Source organism: Diorhabda sublineata, chromosome 1 (genome assembly GCF_026230105.1).
Source record: "Diorhabda sublineata isolate icDioSubl1.1 chromosome 1, icDioSubl1.1, whole genome shotgun sequence".
Taxonomy (NCBI): domain Eukaryota; kingdom Metazoa; phylum Arthropoda; class Insecta; order Coleoptera; family Chrysomelidae; genus Diorhabda; species Diorhabda sublineata.
This window is the reverse complement of record NC_079474.1, coordinates 20,311,278-20,330,901: the sequence shown is the minus strand read 5'-3', so window position 1 is coordinate 20,330,901 and position 19,624 is coordinate 20,311,278. Positions and strand designations below refer to the sequence as shown.

General features: G+C 30.0%; 1 protein-coding gene across 2 annotated transcripts in view; it reads right to left on the bottom strand.

The window, feature by feature from the left end:
- Positions 1-15,406, bottom strand: part of LOC130447002 (TBC1 domain family member 9) — a 28,277-nt gene extending 12,871 nt beyond the window's left edge. The window contains exons 1-16 of one of the 2 annotated variants that reach the window (XM_056783600.1): positions 15,096-15,406; positions 14,873-15,039; positions 14,574-14,741; positions 12,557-12,653; positions 9,866-10,129; positions 9,723-9,779; positions 7,808-8,012; positions 5,487-5,704; positions 5,169-5,425; positions 3,274-3,504; positions 3,032-3,214; positions 2,797-2,976; positions 1,916-2,013; positions 1,670-1,855; positions 1,431-1,619; positions 1,094-1,380 (exon numbers count right to left, since the gene is read on the bottom strand). In XM_056783600.1, the coding sequence (XP_056639578.1) occupies positions 1,094-1,380; positions 1,431-1,619; positions 1,670-1,855; positions 1,916-2,013; positions 2,797-2,976; positions 3,032-3,214; positions 3,274-3,504; positions 5,169-5,425; positions 5,487-5,704; positions 7,808-8,012; positions 9,723-9,779; positions 9,866-10,129; positions 12,557-12,653; positions 14,574-14,741; positions 14,873-15,039; positions 15,096-15,139 (2,831 nt within the window). In that variant the 5' untranslated portion in view covers positions 15,140-15,406. The remainder of the gene's footprint in view (positions 1-1,093; positions 1,381-1,430; positions 1,620-1,669; positions 1,856-1,915; positions 2,014-2,796; positions 2,977-3,031; positions 3,215-3,273; positions 3,505-5,168; positions 5,426-5,486; positions 5,705-7,807; positions 8,013-9,722; positions 9,780-9,865; positions 10,130-12,556; positions 12,654-14,573; positions 14,742-14,872; positions 15,040-15,095) is intronic. The other variant, XM_056783591.1, reaches the window with a different exon arrangement.
- Positions 15,407-19,624: the final 4,218 nt, after the last annotated feature.

Below are 19,624 nucleotides of genomic sequence, written 5' to 3'. Positions count from 1 at the left end.
TGGTTACTCATGAAGAAACAGGATAATGATTCATTGGAATAACATATCAGTCGACTAAATAGAAACTCATTTATTTGAAACAATATTTAGCAATAATAAATAAATTGAATTTGGAGAACTATAAAAATATTATTTATATATAAATTATGAGTTATTTTTAGAAATTCCTTATTTTTTTCAGATTTCATTACTATTTTCCATGAAACCTTCCAGGTTTTTAATATTTATGATACTAGTAACATAGTGGTCATTTAGGTTAGATGTAAATTGCTGATTCATCTTGAGATCAGATTGTAATCATATAATAAAACAATGTCGCGCAAGGGTAATTGTTATAAAACAAAAAATAACATTCGTCATTGATTTTGGTATCTTAAGTACAATTTTTTTACTTATTTAACCCATTTAACGTTAATTTTAAATACCTTTATTGGAGAAGAATTATTTGATCATAATTTTTCTACAAAATTATATTTCACGAACTTTTTGTCGCATAGTTTGAAACCCTAACAGATTATCTAAAAACACTAAAGGATTTTATACAAATTTTATAAATATGAGATTTTTTTACAAATTTTGTTGTCGCTTCTTATTCTAATCAGATTTTAGTACCTTTTTTCACAAAACTTTCCAGGTTTTTACTTTTTATGATACTTCCAACGAGTTCACATAAAACTCGAATGAATTATTTACATGAATCTTCCTCATGAATCTTATTATTAATTGGTGAAAATTTTAAGACAGTTTCTACAATAGTTTATGAATTTATTGAAAACAAACAGACTGACATGGCAGAGAACTTTCTTTTATAACATATAGTGATTAAATTCTGATATTTTTATTACCAATTGTTTTTATTTCTTAAAACAGATTTATGTACAATTTTGAATTTCTATACTGGAGAGAATTTATTTGATCCTACTTTTTCTATAAAATCAAATTTTATTAACATTTTGTCACTTTGTTTGAAACCGCTAACAAATTATCTAAAAATACTAAATAGTTTTATACACAAAATAATTTTTACATAAAAATCTTTCATTAGTAATTACAGGACTAAATAATGATTCATCAGAAAAAGGCTAATACTTACTGCCTTTGATAGTTTGAAGTACTGGGCGTTGTGGGTTCACTCGAATACAAAATATCCACACTAACACTCTGTTGTACGTTTGTAAAAAAATCCGTTGCTTCTGCAGCTACTTCAGTACCACATTCATTTTTGACTGGAGATTCGATATCGGACATATTTAAAATAGGAGGTAGATGAATGGCGTATAATAATTTAAGTCTTTGAGTAGGATCCGCTGTACAGGTTAGACCTAAAGCTGCAACTAATTCTCGAAAACTGAGGTAACTGTCTTGGTTTTGGTCCATTAACTACAGAAAAAAAAAATAATTTTATGATTTTTAATGTCTATTATACTCACTGTAAATATTCTAGCAGCCAAGCATTCTGCTGTCTCTGCTCTTCCCCAGGGGGATAGAGCTGCGAAAAGAATTTTGAAAAAATCAAAATCTACTTTGTAGGCTTCATATGGCTGCATCGAAGGATCGTGTTTATCTGGAATACATTTCTTCTGACTGATAATTTCTTCTCTTACTATTGATAAAAGATCCTAAAATAAAACATTTTTATCAATACATTTGAATTTATCTCAAAACTCACTTGTAGTTCTTCCTGTGTGAAGAAACCATCCGCAGATACGCATCTCAATATATTCCTTTCACAATTATCTTCTAATTCTTGTACGACTCTTAATCTATGTTTCAAACGTAACCTTTCTATCTGACCCGTTGTTAGGAATCCATATTTTCGATATGCCTCGTATATTAATGCCTGAATAGATATACTCTGAAAAAAATGATTCATTTTAACCACAATTTTTTACTTTTAACCTATTAGCTGACTCACCCTTTTTTGTTCATCATAACTTTTATTTCTAATGGCTCCTCGTCCCTCGTCGTTAAAAACACCCATTAAATATTCTGACAACAATTGCATAGCTTCCCCTAAAATTAGCCAAAACACCATAACTATGCAACATCTTTTTTTTTTGAAAATTAAATCTAATTTAACAGAATTTTTTCACCAAAAGACTAAGTTATAAGCAAAACAGTTGTTTTTTAAAAGTACTTTAAACTATACCAATTGATTTAAGAGAAACCTCAGAGGTCTATCGATTTTTCAAAGTTAACAAAAACTCCGAAAATCATTTTATTTTTCAAAATTTCCATTATTTCAGTCTCTAATGCAGATAAAAGAAAATAAAAAATACCAAATTGAAAGGTAAATTTTTCTCGATAAAAAAGGTCCCTTACACTTTTTTGGAAAAGGTTACCTTACAAAGTGGTATTTTTTATTTTCTTCTATCTTCATCACACGCTGGAATAATGGAAAATTTTGAGAATCAGAATGATTTATGTATGGGATTTATTGTGTTTAGCCCTGATATAGGAATTACTCCTCTGCAGTGCTTGAGTTGTGATGAATGGTAGTGTGATTTGTACTGCATTAGGCCAAAAATGAAGTAACAAAATCAACTACTGAAATAGAGTGAAGAAGAACGCCTAATACAAAAAGAAAAACGGTTCTGAGATTTTTTTATTGTTTTTGGTATTTTTTGTTTATTTAAGAGTGGTTGTGTATGGGGGTACAGCTGCAGCTATGTGACTGGTGAACCGATTCAGCAGGTAGTAGGGAAACCCCAAAAATTAAAGATTAAAGAGAAGATAAAATAGATACAGAAAATCCGCCCAGGGAACTGAATGAAATTTAGGAAAAAAACTAAATACCTTCATCTCTACATGCTAGAAGCCTCTCTTGGTTCCAATCTAGTAACATAAGAGCTACTTGGAAAATAACTTTGGTTCCGTCATAGAAAAAACAATCCATAACGTTAACGGCACTCTCGTAAGGCATCACACATAAAAATATTGTCAAAAACCACGACAAAGATATCATATTTATCATACCTGAAAATAATTATGGGTAAATGCTGATTTGAAACCATTAAAAAATTCTTTTTACCCAATTGATTTAGCTTGTCATGAAGGCTTGGTAAATGTTCTAGAATAAGTTCATCCAATATTCCTTGATCCACAACAGCACCTACTACTCTAGTATTATAATAATCCGGTAAAAGATTTTCACACAAAGTTGCCAACAACCAAAATGCTTCTTCTTCGCTACAATATATCAATAGAACAGAAGCTGGAAATGAATATGTCATTATCAGACTGAACATTCGCTAAAGTTGAAAAAAATCTTACCAACAATATTCATAGCTTGACAGTAACCTATGCTCGGATTATGGTAAGCATAAGCACAGAGGACTCTCCGTAAGGCATCTATACCAATTGGATTTTGGAAAGCCGGATGTTCTGGTAGAGATCGGTGAAGATCTCTTTCTATTTCATCATTAGACGTCGACTGCAGCAGTAGAGCTGTACTTGCTATTTTTTGATAATAACCTGGATGTGAAGCTTTCTCATGTGCGGCCCCTAAATACATAATCACAAAGATTGTTTAATAAATGATAAATAAGCCAGGGTTAAGTTGCAATATTAAGGAACATCTTCTAATAAAATACTTCATCCAAGACTGTTGTATAATGTATCCACTATACGTATTTAGAATGTAGAATTGAGGTTAAAAATATAAGAAATAGAAGAAAAAACTTAGGGCTTATTTTCCTATCCTTTTAATCACAACTTGACAGCATCTAAGCACGCTTTAAATCTCATTTAGGTGAAAAGCAAAAATAATGCATTTTTTTTTTAATTTAGATAAATATTTCAATGATTTACTATATAGTGGTGGAACTAAAGCTTTAAAAATATAAAATTCAGATATTTTTTATTTAAAATATGGAAAAACAGTAATAACAAAAAATGTAGGAAAGAAGTTTCGAAAGAAAATCTAAGAAGCAACAAAAGGTCTTATTTTCATATCCTATGGCATTAAATACAACTTGACAGCATTTGAGCACGTTTTAGATCCCATTTAAGTCAAAAGCTTATGTAAATTGTGAGGCAGATTACATATATACATTCCCCAGTAAAAATAATGCATGTTTTAGAAAAATATTTCATTGATTTACTATATAGAGGTGGAATTACAACTTCAAAAATATAAAATTCAGGTATTTTTTATTTAAAATATGAAAAAAGCAGTAATAACAAAAAATGTTGAAAAGAACGTCTCATTTAGGTCAAAAGAGCTTATTTTCTTTCCTATGGCAGCAATTACAGCTTGACAGCATCTGAGTATGCTTTTAATCTTATTTTGATCGAGAGCTCACATAAATTTTGAAGCAGATTTCAAAAAGTTTGTAAGAGAATATCAATGTTTATATCCCAAAAAGGCTTTATTGGATATAAGTCAGGGTAATAATACCTCCAAGGTATTTTGGCAGATTTTTGTGATATTCAGATGGAAGCTGTCATTTCCCCTACAAAGAGAATAAAAGGTACGACTTGTGGTTCGAATATATCAACAATGATCAAGGTGTGTTCCTCCATAATAATGCAACACTATTAAATTATTGATATATGTAGCATTACGCTTTTCTGTTTACTGGGACATATCGATCATTACCAAATAGGCAAAATCTGGACTCATCTGAGAATATTGAATTCGATCAAAGGTGGATTTTTTGGTTTAAATGATTTTTAGGAAACTGTTAATGTAATCAACAATATTTCGGGAATAATGGAGTTTCTAGTTAGGCCTCAAATTCAATCATATCTTATCATATCACTGCTCATATCTTATTTCAAGTCTTTACCGAAATAAATATTGCAAACTTTTGTCTTAGCACTTGATGTTGCTGAAATCAGTTCTAGATTGCAGCAATTTCATGTTTACAGACCGAATTCAGCCTTCTTTGTATCTATAAGAATCTTCTTAATACACTATAAACCAATGATCATACCACATGGTGTCACTTGAACTTGTAAAAAATGTTTTATTATCAACAATATAGTAGCAGCACACTTTCCTAAGACTAGATTATAATTTTGGCATTGGCTACTGTTCATTTTAAAGTTGTAATTGAACCATTTGGACAAAACGATTTTAGAATGTTTGCACGACAATAAAAAGTATTCAAACATTGCTACAGAAGTTGAAAATATAAACCAATACGAGAAATAAAAATTCCAACCTGAAAAAGACATCCAGATCTCCATCCTAAGATGATCAGGTACTCCTTGTAAAACTAACGTAGCGACCTCTGTCGTTCTATACATAGATACACCACGTCCATATATATTAAAATGCTCTTCCCAATCTCTAGCTCTCTGTTCCTGTTTCCTATAGATATCGGGAATGGGACTCAAAGGAAACGTTCTCATCAACGCATACTGACATTTCCAGTTAGTGTAAGCTTTGAGGTCGTTTACGATTTCGTTCGAGTTTGTCCTGAAATTATACGGAGGATAATATAATGCTATAATTAGTTTCTATATAAAAATATTCTTACCTCTTGGGCTCTTTTGTTTTAGCCAAAAGTTCAGCTATCTTTTCCACGACAAAATCTCTGTCTAAAATTTGAGCAAAAATGAAATTTGTTTTATTAAGTACGTCACCAGTTGTAACAATTATTGCTTTATCTAATGGTTGATTTGAAGAATTCGTTTCGATTTTTTCCGTTACTGAAACATCTCTCAATGGTATTACCAAACTTACTTGAGCCTTCACCTGAAAAAAATAACACAATTTTTCAATAATAATTTGATTTATTTCCATATACATATCCATTAGGTCTTATTGGAATTAACAATGTTATCGATCAAAGTCAATCTAATAAAATACTCCAATTTACAATTGATAACACAGGAAATTATATTATCATTAAAATTAAAGGTTAACGAATGTCAGTTGTTTAGTTTAAAGCCTACGCTTTCGAACACGATATCTAATGTGTCTGTAGACAAACCAGTGTAGCCATCGTCTTCGATTGTTTTGAAAACTTTGAAAAACTAAAACCTCTCGTTTATTGAAACAAGTGTATGGCAATGATTGTTTGTCGTTTCCATGTGTTTTTGAGTAGTTAAAGCGTTTTGAAGATGGCCTAGAAGATGTTGAAGTCGCCCTACCAGCTCAACGGATGAAAATATCAAAAAAAAATATCCAAAACTGGTGCCTGAAATCTTCATATTTGAGCAACAAAAAGCTGGTAAAAATATTTCTATTGACACTTTGAATGCGATTAAAAACGACTCAAACTAAACTTATTAAAAAAGTGTGAAGAATCAAATCTGCATTAAAAATAATAAGATTTGACTCTGTTGAAGTTGTGAAAGAGAAAGCGACGCGCGTCCTGAAGGAAATGGCAGAAAAAGACGTTCTGCACTGTTTAGAATAATGGAAGATTCGCACGGAGCTATGTAGAGATAGAGGAAGGGTATATATTGAAGGAATAAATAAATATACATAATATCAAAATAAAATGTTTTATATCACTAGTGTTTTAATAGCCACACCTCGTATATTATTCCTGTGATTTTGTATCGAAATATTGTTCAAATATCTCGAATATCTTGGGTTTACTTCTATTTATTGTAGGCAACCTTTTAATGGCAACGGACACTTTTAATGATTTTTTCCATCTTTCTTTCAGCTTCATGATTCCGCGCTCATAAAATTTCTGATCCTTATCAGCAAAACCAGGTGTGATTGAAGGTCATCATCATTTGTGAAAGTTCAACCAATCAAATAATTCTGCAAACTTCGAAATAAATGGTAATCCGATGGTGCCAGATCAGGGCTGTGATATCACTTCCCACTCAAGTTCCACGAGTTGCCAAAGATGTGTGAGGCCTTGCATTATCTTAAACCTTCCCGATTTGACAATTCTGGCCGTTTTTCTTCGATTGCTCCATCCAGTTTCATTAATTGTAGATAGTAAACATCAGAATTGATCGTTTGGTTCCTTGGAAGCAGCTCGAAAACCACAACACTTCCGTAATCCCCCCAAACTGACATTATGAGCTTTTTTTGTTGTTTTTCAGCTTTTATAGAACCTATTTTTCATCACAAGTGATGATTCTTTTTAAAAAGGGGTCGGTTTTATTTCGTTTAAGGTGGATATCTCAAATTTTGATACTTTGTGTTAAATTAATTTCTTTAAATTCGTGAGGTACCCAAATTTTAAGCTTCTCAACTAGTCCAAGACATTTTAAGTGTTTTTAAATTGTTGTGTGATATACATGTAGCCTCTTCGCAACCTTTCAAACAGTTTCAGCACCATGAACTTGACATATTTCTTTGTGAGCCGCAGCAGCTTTATTTTCTTTATGGAAATAAAAAAGTAAAATATGCCTTTATTATCAAATCACGTACTACCTGCTTCTAAAGTTACGTCAATGTGTATCACGTGATAAAATGCAAAGTACAGAATTAAAATAAGTTGTTAAAAAAATAAAGTATCACTCTCTATCAGTAAAAAGCGAAAGTACTTAGTTGCCATCCTTATATATCCCCCTGGAGCTTATAATGTCCAACAAAAAAATTAGTTGTACACAAAAATATTAATGTAGAGACACAAAGAAATCTAATATTTTAATGTTGTTTTCTACCCTATTTATTTTATTTATCTTCTATATCAGTCTATTATAATTGTTCCCGTGCTTTAAATTTTTACAATAACTGAAATTTTCACTTTTAATCCACGATTTACCAGATACGTATCAGGATAGATAATAGATGTTGTTAATATTATTATTATATACCTTTTTTGAGGATAGATTTCCTTATTTTAAAATCGTATTGATGTTTAAAGTGTTGAACAAAATTTCTTACCCTACTTTCAAAGCAAATGAAATTCTGTGACAAAAATAGCCTTCCGCTGACGTGCCTTTTGTTGTAAGGTGTGAAAAGAGTGCAATCTATAGATCCGTCTAGTTTTTCCAAAGATGGAAGTCTGAACATCAATCTATAGGCCTCTGATTGTGCCCTAGCATCTAGATCTCTTTTTAAAAATGATGCTTTCTTAGGTACATTTTTGCTGAAAGAATACAGAAGATATCACATTATTAGTATTTACAGTACATATATGTACAGGGTGTCAAACATAAAATGACCCATATACTTTTCTCGAAACCTTAAGAGTTATCAAAAAACTTTTATTACGAACGTTCTTTGTATTTAAAGGAATTTTTAAGTTATTTGAAGTATATAGGGTGGCTCAATTCTTAAGTATATATATTTACTTTGGAATTTTTAATGGTACACCCTATATTTTATTGCTTTTTTTTATTTAGTGGTAACTTTCATGAGATCGACCTATTTAAGTTCCTTTTGGTTTTGGAAATATTTAAGGTTATTTGAATTTTTATTGAAAAATCATTATATTTGGAAAAATCCGCAAAATAAAAATGTGGCTACATAAATATATTTTTATACGCAAGACTTAGGTTTATCATACTGGGTGTCTTTCTTTACTATACGAGTTTCGATTTTGTAAATAATAAAATCTCATTTTTTTTAAATGGCACACCCTGTATATTATACCTTTAATAGAACGTACATAAAAATAAGAATAATTTCATACATACATGTCGTATACCTATATATAATGGTTTTGGAATTATTTGACTTTTTCTTATTTTTTCGTCCATTTTATATTGAGAATAATGTTACACGCTGAGTATTGCATTTTGAGAAAAACTTAATAGAAAATATTTTTCAAAAATAAAAAGATATAAAAATATCGTACCCTTAAACAAATATTTTTATTAGGAATAATTCAAAGAAACATTTTCTTTAAATCTCGAGAGATTTAATGTATTAATATGCAGCAAATTAATAAAATATTCTCATTTAATATATTCGAATAATAAGACCGGCATTTTACAATTTGTTTTCTATGTACCACCCATTTTCTGCAATGCGGGTAGTACCTTGCCTCCATGCTTTGGATTGTCTTTCGTACCGTACCAGTTTGGTTGACAAAGAATTTTTTCTTTCAGTTTTGCCACTGTTTAATTATTTCTATTTTTTAAAGTGTTCCCCACAAAAAAAGTCCATCGACGTTAAATCAGGACTCCTAGGAGGCCACGCATATGTCCCACTTCAACAGATAGTTATATTGTAATGCATAACAAGGTGTTCCATTTAAAATTCCAAAGTTGATGTCGATACTGAAGAATTGGGGCACCCTGTATAATCTAAAAGTCAATCATCTAAAAGTTCCTTTGAATACAAAGAACTTTTGTTACAAAAGTTTTTCGATAATTCTTACAGATTTTGAGAAAAGTATATGGGTCACCTTATGTTTGACACCCTGTACATATATAAAAATTACAAGTACATTTGGTCAAAATGTAAAAGTTTATTAATTACAAGCAAAATTGGGGTCCTTAGTATAAATGATATTCCAATAACTCGCATAGTTTGCAAAATTTTGAATTAGTGAGTCGAACAATATTCAAAGGGATTCAAGTCAGTATTTTTGCTGGTCTTAGTAAAATACTGTCGACCTTCTCCCTTACCATATAATAATCCGGTTAATCTAGACATTCGGTGATAAAACAAGCTGAGAATTAGTAAAATTGTTCAAAATATAATATAAGTAACTATATGTGACTTGAAAAATGATTTTTTTCTAATTATCTTGTAACCAATATTATATACAAATATACAGATTTATAATGAAACTAATTAAGTTTTGATATTACTAAAAGTGTCTTATAGTATATTGAAAGATGTATCTCACCTCAATTTGTTCAGTAGTTCTCTATCTTCACTATAACTCCTTTTGTCATCAATTAACCTGTATAAAAGATCACTACTTACAAAAATACTACGATATAAGATATTTCAAAACTTGAAGCTGAAATTTTTAAATAAATACCATACCTTTTTATTGCTAAATCTACTAGTTGTTCCATTAGGGCGAATGTTTCATTTCTACTCAAAAACATACTAAAATTGTATTCTTTTTCTCTAGTACAAAGTTGTATCGAATCTGGAAGTATAACCCCATTTTTCTTATCTAGACTCGTTACTTCTGACCATCTAACACACACTTTTGTATCCAAACCCAAGATAAAAGCGTAAAAACAGCAATAGTTGATGGAAAGGTACATCCAACCTTGACGAGGAAGCTTTCCTTTCCAATAACTTTGAAAAATAACATTTAAATAAGTTAATTCACTTATTATATCAATCTGTTAAGAAAAACTTTTAAATACAACGTATCGCAAAATCAACTCATTGGAAATTGAAAGACGAAATAAGGTGTACTTAGAAACTGTGTTTCAGGTATGCATTGAAGATGTGGAGCTGTAATCAAAGAAAGAGGAGGCAATACATAATAATAAACAGCATAATAATATATTTTTACCCACAAGAGATTGGCATCACAGTTTGAAATTACAAAAATTTTTATATTAGTTTCAAGTTATTCTAGATTCTTTTGGAACGGCACGAGCCTGTGAATGACGGTTGTCTTGAGTTTGTTCCCAAATGGCATAGGACTGTGAATACAACTTTTGGATAAAATTGAAAAATCCGTTGATTGTTTGAGCTGGGACCGCATTTTAAAGGTTTCGCCTTTTGTCGGTTGTTCTACTTTGTTCCTGAATGGCATAGGACTGTGAATGAAACTAAAGAAAATTGATAGAAAATCTGTTGTTTCAGCTGTGACCGTATTTTCAAGCTAAGGCTGAAAATGCAGCTTTGACGGAAAATTGGATTGGATTTATCAAGATATGTATCGCGGTGTTAACGGTTGTATTGGGTTGTTCTATACTGCTTCAGAATATAGTATCTTAAAACATTGATTTTGCGAAAAATATTATATTATATTATTATATATTATATATATATATATATATATATATATATATATATATATATATTATATTATTCTTATATATATTATATCCCACTCCTACCTAAATTTCGAGAAATGGCTATGATATGAGATGATCTAGATTTTTCCTAGATTTTGGCAGTTGTTATAAGTTTATTCCTGAACGGTATGGGGCTGTGAATGGAGATTTTAGAGAAAATTGATTGATGAGATTGAACTTTGGCAGTTGTTCTAGGATTGTTCCAAAACATATCATTCGAAAATAAATTATTAGTCCCCAATTTTGTGAAAAATATTTTTTAAGAGCACTACACTTTCGAGCTATCGCGATTATATTCGTTGTTTCAAGTTTGTTCTCAATTTTTCCAGAATACTGCTTTCCAAAAACAATATTTTTTAGAAGTTTCAACAAAACTGACTATATTATTCAACTGATATCCCACTTCTACCAAAATTTCGAGAAATTGCTAGACTAGATTTTGGTAGTTGTTCTACTTTGTTCCAGAGCAGCATACGACTACGAATGGAGATTTTAAAGTAATTGATTGATGAGATCAATGGTATCAAGGTATCGCGATTTTGGCAGTTGTTCTGGGTGGTTTTAGGATTGTTCCAAAATATAGCGTTCGAAAATAAATTATTTTTCACACATTTTATGAAAAATATTTTTTAAGAGCACTACGCTTTCGAGCTATCGCGATTATAATCGTTGTTCTGAGTTGTTTCAAGTTTGTTCGCAATTTTTCCGGAATACTTTATTTTTTTCTCATATTTTTCTTTTATTTTTTGTTTTTTGATGGGCAAGGTTTTGATAAAAGGTGTGATGTATCGGTGGAATAAAAGGCAATACCGGAATAAGATTCTCCCACTTTGCATATTATATTTTCAAGGGGGATGCATAAAGACGTTTGTTTAAATTATCTTGATGAATTTGGTCTACCTGCTTTAAGTGAAGAACACGTCTCAGAATATAAGGCAGGAAAATTTGCATTTTTCGTTATAAAGAATAGAAAGTGTTGGTACTCAAACCAAACAATATCTCTCCATTTTGAACGTTGTGTTTCATAGAAAATCACTTAGATCGTTTTGCTAGCAAGTAATTTCAAGTTTTAACTGTCGAAATATGCAATTAACTCGTTTTTTTTTAATTGTCACTTAGACCCTTTTGGTTCTCACCCCTTCAAATATTGATATTAAACCTTACCAGAATTTTTTTTGCCCACCCTAATAAATATACTAGACCTATTCCAAAATAGATATTTCGGTCCCTAACCTAACAACCTAACAAAGGTTTAAAAATAATTAGTTTGGCTCAATTTTCAGAATCACGCTTTAGTTTTGCAGCGCTGAGTACAAAATTGCAATTAATTAAATATATAAGGTACCAATTGGATGAACCATATTGTTGTATGAAGGGATTTAACAAAAGTGATTTAACTAAACATGAAAATTTTAGTTGAAGAAAAAAAAACACTTTATGTTTTGTTTGATCATTTCGTACAAGCTTTTTATGACGTTGAATATTGTCAAAAGTTTTATCAAATATTTCAATATTTATCTATTATAAAGTGGAGTGCACCTTTATTTACTCTTTTTAAAAGAAAAAAGATAAATTTTACATTTTAATACAATTATACATCAAAATAGTATTGTAAACATTCTGTACAAATATACAGATTTCTATTCAATTTTTAATTTATAAACAAATATATGATAAATATAAAATTGTTTACCTGCAAGAATAGTAGTTGACCAATTTTTCATCTCTTGGTAATTTGAATAGCCTATGAAACTTCTCAGTTGTGAGTTTGAATGATTTCGTATCCTCATCTAAAAAACATATATTTTTTCTACTACTACATTAGGGTGTGTCAAGAAAATCCTCAGCATCGTTTTTTTTCGGTTTTTTCTCAGTCCAATAGAAAAAAGTTCATACCTCATTAATAATTAATTGTACCAAAAAATGTTCTTGATGAATTTTGTAGAAAATTTAATGCTCTACAGAAAAGTTATGATATATTTTTCTTGTAAACATCACCGTTTGAATGAGACAAATTAAGACAAATTTCATTTTTTTTTATGAATTTTAGAACTCGATGACTCATGACTATTATAAAATGTGCAACACAAATTTTTGAAGGAAATTAACACTCTATAAAAATGATACGTTACGTTTTGGGATTAAATTAAGCGTTCAAAAGATATTCATCATGAAATTTTCATGTGAACCAATTTTAAGACATTTTGATTAGGTAATCAATGAATTTTATACAAATTTAATTGTTTCTAATAAATATGAGTATTATTTTAATTTTATTTCCAAAAAAAATTCTATTAAGAATTCTAAAAATATTTATTTCTGGGGATGGATTTGCCCTTTATGCTAAAGAATTGGTTGGTCTTAATTATGGTATATATAAAATCTTGGTTTTCATCAACTTCTGTGATTTCTGCTACTAATCACGAGTTTTTAACTGAACACTATCAAATTAATCCTTTGAATTCCTCGGCTACAGCGAAAAATGACTTTATGTTTATGGTATTTAAGTGATATAAGTGTTCAAAGTTGCCAAATCGAATCTAATTTTTTTTATCAATTATAAATTCTTGCTTTAGAATCAGTACCTCCGCGAGTCTTAAAGGCTTCGACAATATTCTTCTTTATGTTTAATGGAATGTTATTTTAAGAAAATGATAAAATTGCAAGTTCATCACTTAATACCATTAATACACGTAGGTAAGGAAACCAAAGGATTCATTTGGCAGTATTCAATTAAATTTTCATAAACTCTAAGAAGTTATTGAATATTTTTGAGCTGTTGGCTCTGTCTTACGATTTTCTTGACAAAAATATTGATTTATGATTTACTGATGACAATTATAATGAAAATAAAGGGTTTTTTGCACAATTTCAATTTTCATTGCAAGTTGCAAGAACACTGAAAAAATGACTTGTAATAAAAATAGTTTAAACATTAATAACTCAGTTGAAAATTGAAATAAAAAAACTTTTTTGTAATATTTTTTCTCTCTAAAACTGGAACATCATATATTTATAATGAAAACTTTGCTTTTTTGTTAATAAATAACTAAGTGATAAATAGTGTACAATTTATTGTTTTAAGTATAGGCAAAGATACTTACACATAAGAAAATAAATCTTTTGAAATTTTTCAGTTGATAAAAACTAAAATTTGTGTGAATTTTCCCAAAACTTATAAATTGAATTAAGATTTTTCAATTATTTAATCAAAAACTTTTGAAATCAGTACATATGAAAGTTTGATAATGAATATCTTTTTGATGAATACTTTTATCACCAAAACAAACCATTTTTTAGAGCAGTTGATATAGAATTTATATTGCCATAAAAGTCAAAAAGGAAGTTTGTTTTAAAATAATTAAACTTAAATCTTCAATATCATTCAAATGGTGAGGTTTACAGAAAAAATATAAGTATCTTTTTTCTAGAGTAATAAATTACTTGTAAAATTCCTAAATGATCTTTTTCTGTACAATCAATTAATGATAAGGTGTGAATATTTTTATATCGAACTGAAAAAAAAAATAAAAAAAGTGATGCTATTAAAATACCGAGCTCATATTTGGGTTGAATTTTTTTAAGGCGTCAAGTAAACCAATTTTCCATGTCACTTTCCAAAAATAATTGATTTTTTTTGACCTATCCTATACCACATATCTGTATTCATTACTTAGAGGTAGCAGAAATTTCAAATAATAAATTCATACCTTCTATCTCACAATTTTGTCTTGTTGCAATAACCGACTCAATTTTACAAATTACAAAGTCAGTTATATCTTCTTCATTGTCGAAAGAATGTAAAGTTTCTGATACATGAGTGAAAAGCCATTCCCAGTCATCTATAATCTCCTGCTTAGTCATTGCACACGCTATTACTAAATAGAATTTAAAATATTTAATAGATTAATTATTATAAAACATATTAGAATCTAAAATGAGCTTGTACAAATTATTAATCTTAAATTACATTTCATTAATAATATAGTATTATATTTCTAATACTTACACTGATATACTTCTGAGGATGGCGTTTGATGTAGAATCCGATATGGAGCAGGTTTGGTATCAAAAATACTGTCCATAGTTCCCACAAGAAGTGACGATAAACCTTTAAAGTTGCCATGACCTTTCCTATGTTGTAAAATGAAGTATAAAGAATTTCTTTCAGTTTCCCTACAACGTGTAAACCAACAGTGGAAATTGCGTTAAACTTTTTTTTAAATACTTACCAAAACGCGTTAGCAATAAGCACTTCTTGCGGTTTTATAAACATGGTTTATTTGACTTCATAAGTACAAAGAATAGCGTTTTTATCAATCACTAGCTCAAAATATTTTGTTTAAAAACTAACCATACGTTGTTCAAATTCATCGCTAAATTAATAAAAGTGATAGTAATTGCGAATTGATAGTGGATTAGTCATACAATATATATTAATATAAAGAACAAATGCAATAAAAAGTAAACAATTACCAGATACTAATATTCGTAGATAAGAAGGTAACCATAAAGTTTGACATGTTGACGATCATCAGCTGATAAGATTCAAAGTGGCTACACAACCAAACCCAATGTTATTATTCAAGTTAGCCAATACATTTCTGACTTTTTGCTTGTATATTATTGGAAAATAAATTTAGATGAGGTAACTTGTAGATATATTACGAAACTATATATAAGAATAAGCTGTGAAAATATTCTTTGACCCGTTTTACTAAAAATTTATAAATCGTTCTATGGCTGATTATACACCGTATTATTGAATCCTGATAATCTATTTTAATATAGTGAAAACTTTTGTATGACTCTTTACTAGATTTTGAAGATTCGTGGGTTTTTGAAATATTTTAAAATCATTTTCATGCTGACTTTTTTCTAATCGTTTAATAAAGTTTTATGTTGATGAATAAAATAGTCTTTGTATGTTTGTACCTTTTTGTGTAATAAATGAATCTGTATGACTTTCTCCTGGGTTTCGAAGATTTATGTTCAAGTCAGCTTTTGTCTAATCGTCTTATATTAATATCTTTATTGTAATAAATGAAATAAAGTTTTTAAACAGTACCCATTTTCTCGTACGTTTTAGTTTAGTCAACATTTTTGTACAACTTTTTTATGAAAAGATTTTGTGGATTTTTGGGTTCTTAAAATGTTTCAAATTCATTCTCATGCCTCTTTTTGTCTAATCTTCTGATAAAGTTCTATATTAATAAATAAAACTAATTCAAATGAATTATTGTCTTGGTGGTGGCATCAATTAATGTTAATGAAGTATATATTAACGGCTGTCGGGTTGGGTTAAACCCCTAAAGGTTCGGTCTTAAATTTAGAACAACCGCGACTAAAAAGAATGTTGGACGCTTATGTCACAACCACCCTCTTTGATGGCCCGTATATCAAAGTTTTGACATGCCAGAATGTAGCAAGGAGAGATTTATTGGGTCAAAGAGACCATTAAAAATTTTTCCATAGAAAATATTATGTAATAAAATGAGATAACAATGGCAACCGAAAATACTAAAGTTTTATTAAACACGATGATGGCCATTATAGGTTTATGTACATGACGTGTTTTCAATTTATTTTGAGCTTTTTATTTCATTAGTTTTCAAATTATATATGTTTTTAAATGAAATGGATTATTGAATTATTTGATTACTTAATTTATAAAAAGTTTTTGCCCACCCTAAAGTTTGCGTGAAACACAACAACTAAAAACAACACTATCGATTTTGATAATTATACATAAGAATATAGTAATAATAATTAAGTAGGACACTGCTTTCTCACTTTCCTGTCAAATTTGTCCCGCAACAACTCAATCGAGTTGAGGTCGGGCGACTGTGACGGCCAAATAATTACTATTAGTACATTATTCCTTCCCAATTCTTTTAAACAATTTTGCACGGCTTCGAGAAATGTTTGGGATCGTTGTCACGTTGGGAGATAAATCAGGCGCTGGCCAGAACGTAATACATTTTTCTTTAATAATTTTTTATAGCCTTTCTTCAAAATCCCTTCAATTTTTACTAGGTCTTTTTCCAAAACATCCCCAAGCTATCACTCAGAATTACACATGGATTTAACATCCGTTCTATCTTCTCACTCTTCTAACGTCAAATTTTTATGTTCTTCAGTCTCCTGCAACGTCTTAATTTTATTTTAACGTCTTTAAAGAGGTTTCTTCACTGCCGCCCTTCCAAAGAGACCAGCTTCTCTCAATATCCTTTCAATGTAAAAGTACATAAGGCAGATCCCCCTAGCAGATCTTGAGGTGTCGATCACGTTTACTGATGAATACAATACATTTATCTTCAGCGGTTGTGGTTTTTCAAGGCCGCTCTGAACGTTATCATTCTATCCCCAAAGCTTCTTCAAGTTGTAGTCCACGGCACGTCGAGGTATTTTTAATTTGGTAGATTATACAAAATAAAGTCAGACTCCAGAAAATAAAAAATTACATAATAACAGAATGGTCCACAGAACCAACTTCGTCCTTACAAAATTTAAATAACTAAACTTCGAATGGAAAAGAAACATGGTTATTATCAGTTTGGCTCAACTTATAAACTTTTCCAACTATCTATGTCGGAAAAAACGCAAAAACGCCTAAACTTGAGTTTTCTTTATTTTTCGCAATCAAATATCATTCATTATATTTAATTGAAACTTTGTATACGATAACTTAATTACTTATTACAAAATTGAATTTTACAATTAAAAACTTTTTTTCTTCAAAATTAATTATTGCAGGAATAGGAGGTCATGTTGACACGGCTTAAAGCTTATTCCCTTCATCACTTAAATACATTTACTTTAGTTCCTTGGTTTTACCAGTTCTAACCGGGACTAAGATACAATCATAAACACCTAAGAAATAATTTACAGTTGAAGAATAATAAGCAAATCAGCTGGTACTTTCAAGTTTTAACTTATCGCATTCACCGACAAAATATAAACATGCGCATGTATAAAGTAAATAAATGATGTAGTGAGCATTAAAGTAAAGAACTTCTATTGTCAAATGTAGAGTAGCGTTAAATGTCAAATGTAAAGAAAGTCAAATGTCAAATGTAGTGAGCATTAAACGTCAAATTTGAAGAAAGTCGGAGTGTGAAATGTAGAGCATAAAGCGTCAAATGTAAAGAGCATTACACGTCAAATGTAAAGAACTTTATGTGTGAAATGTGAAGAGCTTCGAGTGACGAAATAAACAAATGACGCACATTATTAATTTTGATTTGTAAGACAAAGAAAAAGAGTATTATTTTGAAATTTATTGAATGGATTATGGGGTGGACAAAAATTTTCGACTGGTAGTGTATATCCAGTTGGATGATTATGATTTTAAAATAATGTTTGTATAAAATGTTTCACTCATAAGTTAATTTGTGTGTTTACAATTTTGTTTTCAATAAATTTTATCGAACTAATTGTGATTTCTTTAAAGAGAAAGTTTACTGACTAAAGGCTTTCAAAATGTTAAAGGGATACAAACATAACTTGGCAATGAAGAGCATTACTTCTCACTAAATATGTCAAGGAGTGGTAGAGTATCCGCTCTTGGTTATTTAGGATGGCATTGGTTAATGTCGCACTTGTAATTGGGCTGAGGTGGGCACCGAATAAAATGTACCACGCATTTTACATTCCCACGTCGACGTCTGATTCACTAAGCTATTTGATGGATGCGATTGGTACTGCTAGTACTTATTGTCGATGCGGATTTGCACGGTACATATCAGAGACGGATTCGCAAAAAATTGAAAAAATTAGCTCCAGCTTTCACATTTGAAAATCTTATATTATGAAGTGTTAAATGTAAAGAGCGTTGCATTGAATATGAGAGGTAGAGAGAAGGAGTTGTATTTCTTATAGGTGTAAATTTGAATAAATGTCTAGCTTATACCATAAATAATAGGTGAATGCAGATGAATCGAAGTATGCTAAATGTGAATAACGTCGGAATGTCAAATGTAAAGAGCATGAAACGTCAAATATAAAGAACGTCGGAGTGTCAAATGTAAAGAGCATTAAATGTCGAATGTAAAGAACTTCAGTGTCAAATGTAAAGTAAGTTAAGTGTCAAATGTAGTGAGCATTAAACGTCAAATTTGAAGAACGTCGGAGTGTGAAATATAGAGCATGATGTCAAATGTAAAGAACGTCAAGTTTCAAATGTAAAGAGCATTAAAAGTCAAATGTAGAGAACGTTAAGTATTAAATGTAAAAAGCGTTGCATTAAATGAGAGGTAGAGAGGAGGAGTTGTATTTCTTATAGGAGTAAATTTGAAAAGTTTGTCTAGCTGTACTCGTATACGATAAATAATAGTTCAAAAACATTTCAGAATGGCGCTATTGTAGATGAATGTAGAAGAATCGAAGTATGCTAAATGTGAATAACGTCGGAATGTTAAATGTAAAGAGCATTAAACGTCAAATGTAAAGAGCTTCAAGTGTTAAATGTAGAGTAGCGTTAAATGTCAAATGTAAAGAACGTCAAGTGTTAAATATAGTGAGCATTAAACGTGAAATTAAAGAACGTCGGAGTGTAAAATATAGAGCATGAAACGTCAAATGTAAAGAACGTCGGAGTGTCAAATGTAGAGAGCATTAAACGTCAAATGTAAAGAACGTTAAGTGTCAAATGTGAAGAGCTTCAATAAATGTCAAATGTAAAGAGCGTTGCATTAGATACGAGTATCCAGCTGTATACGATAACAGTTCAAAAATATTTCAAAATGACAAATAAAAAAAA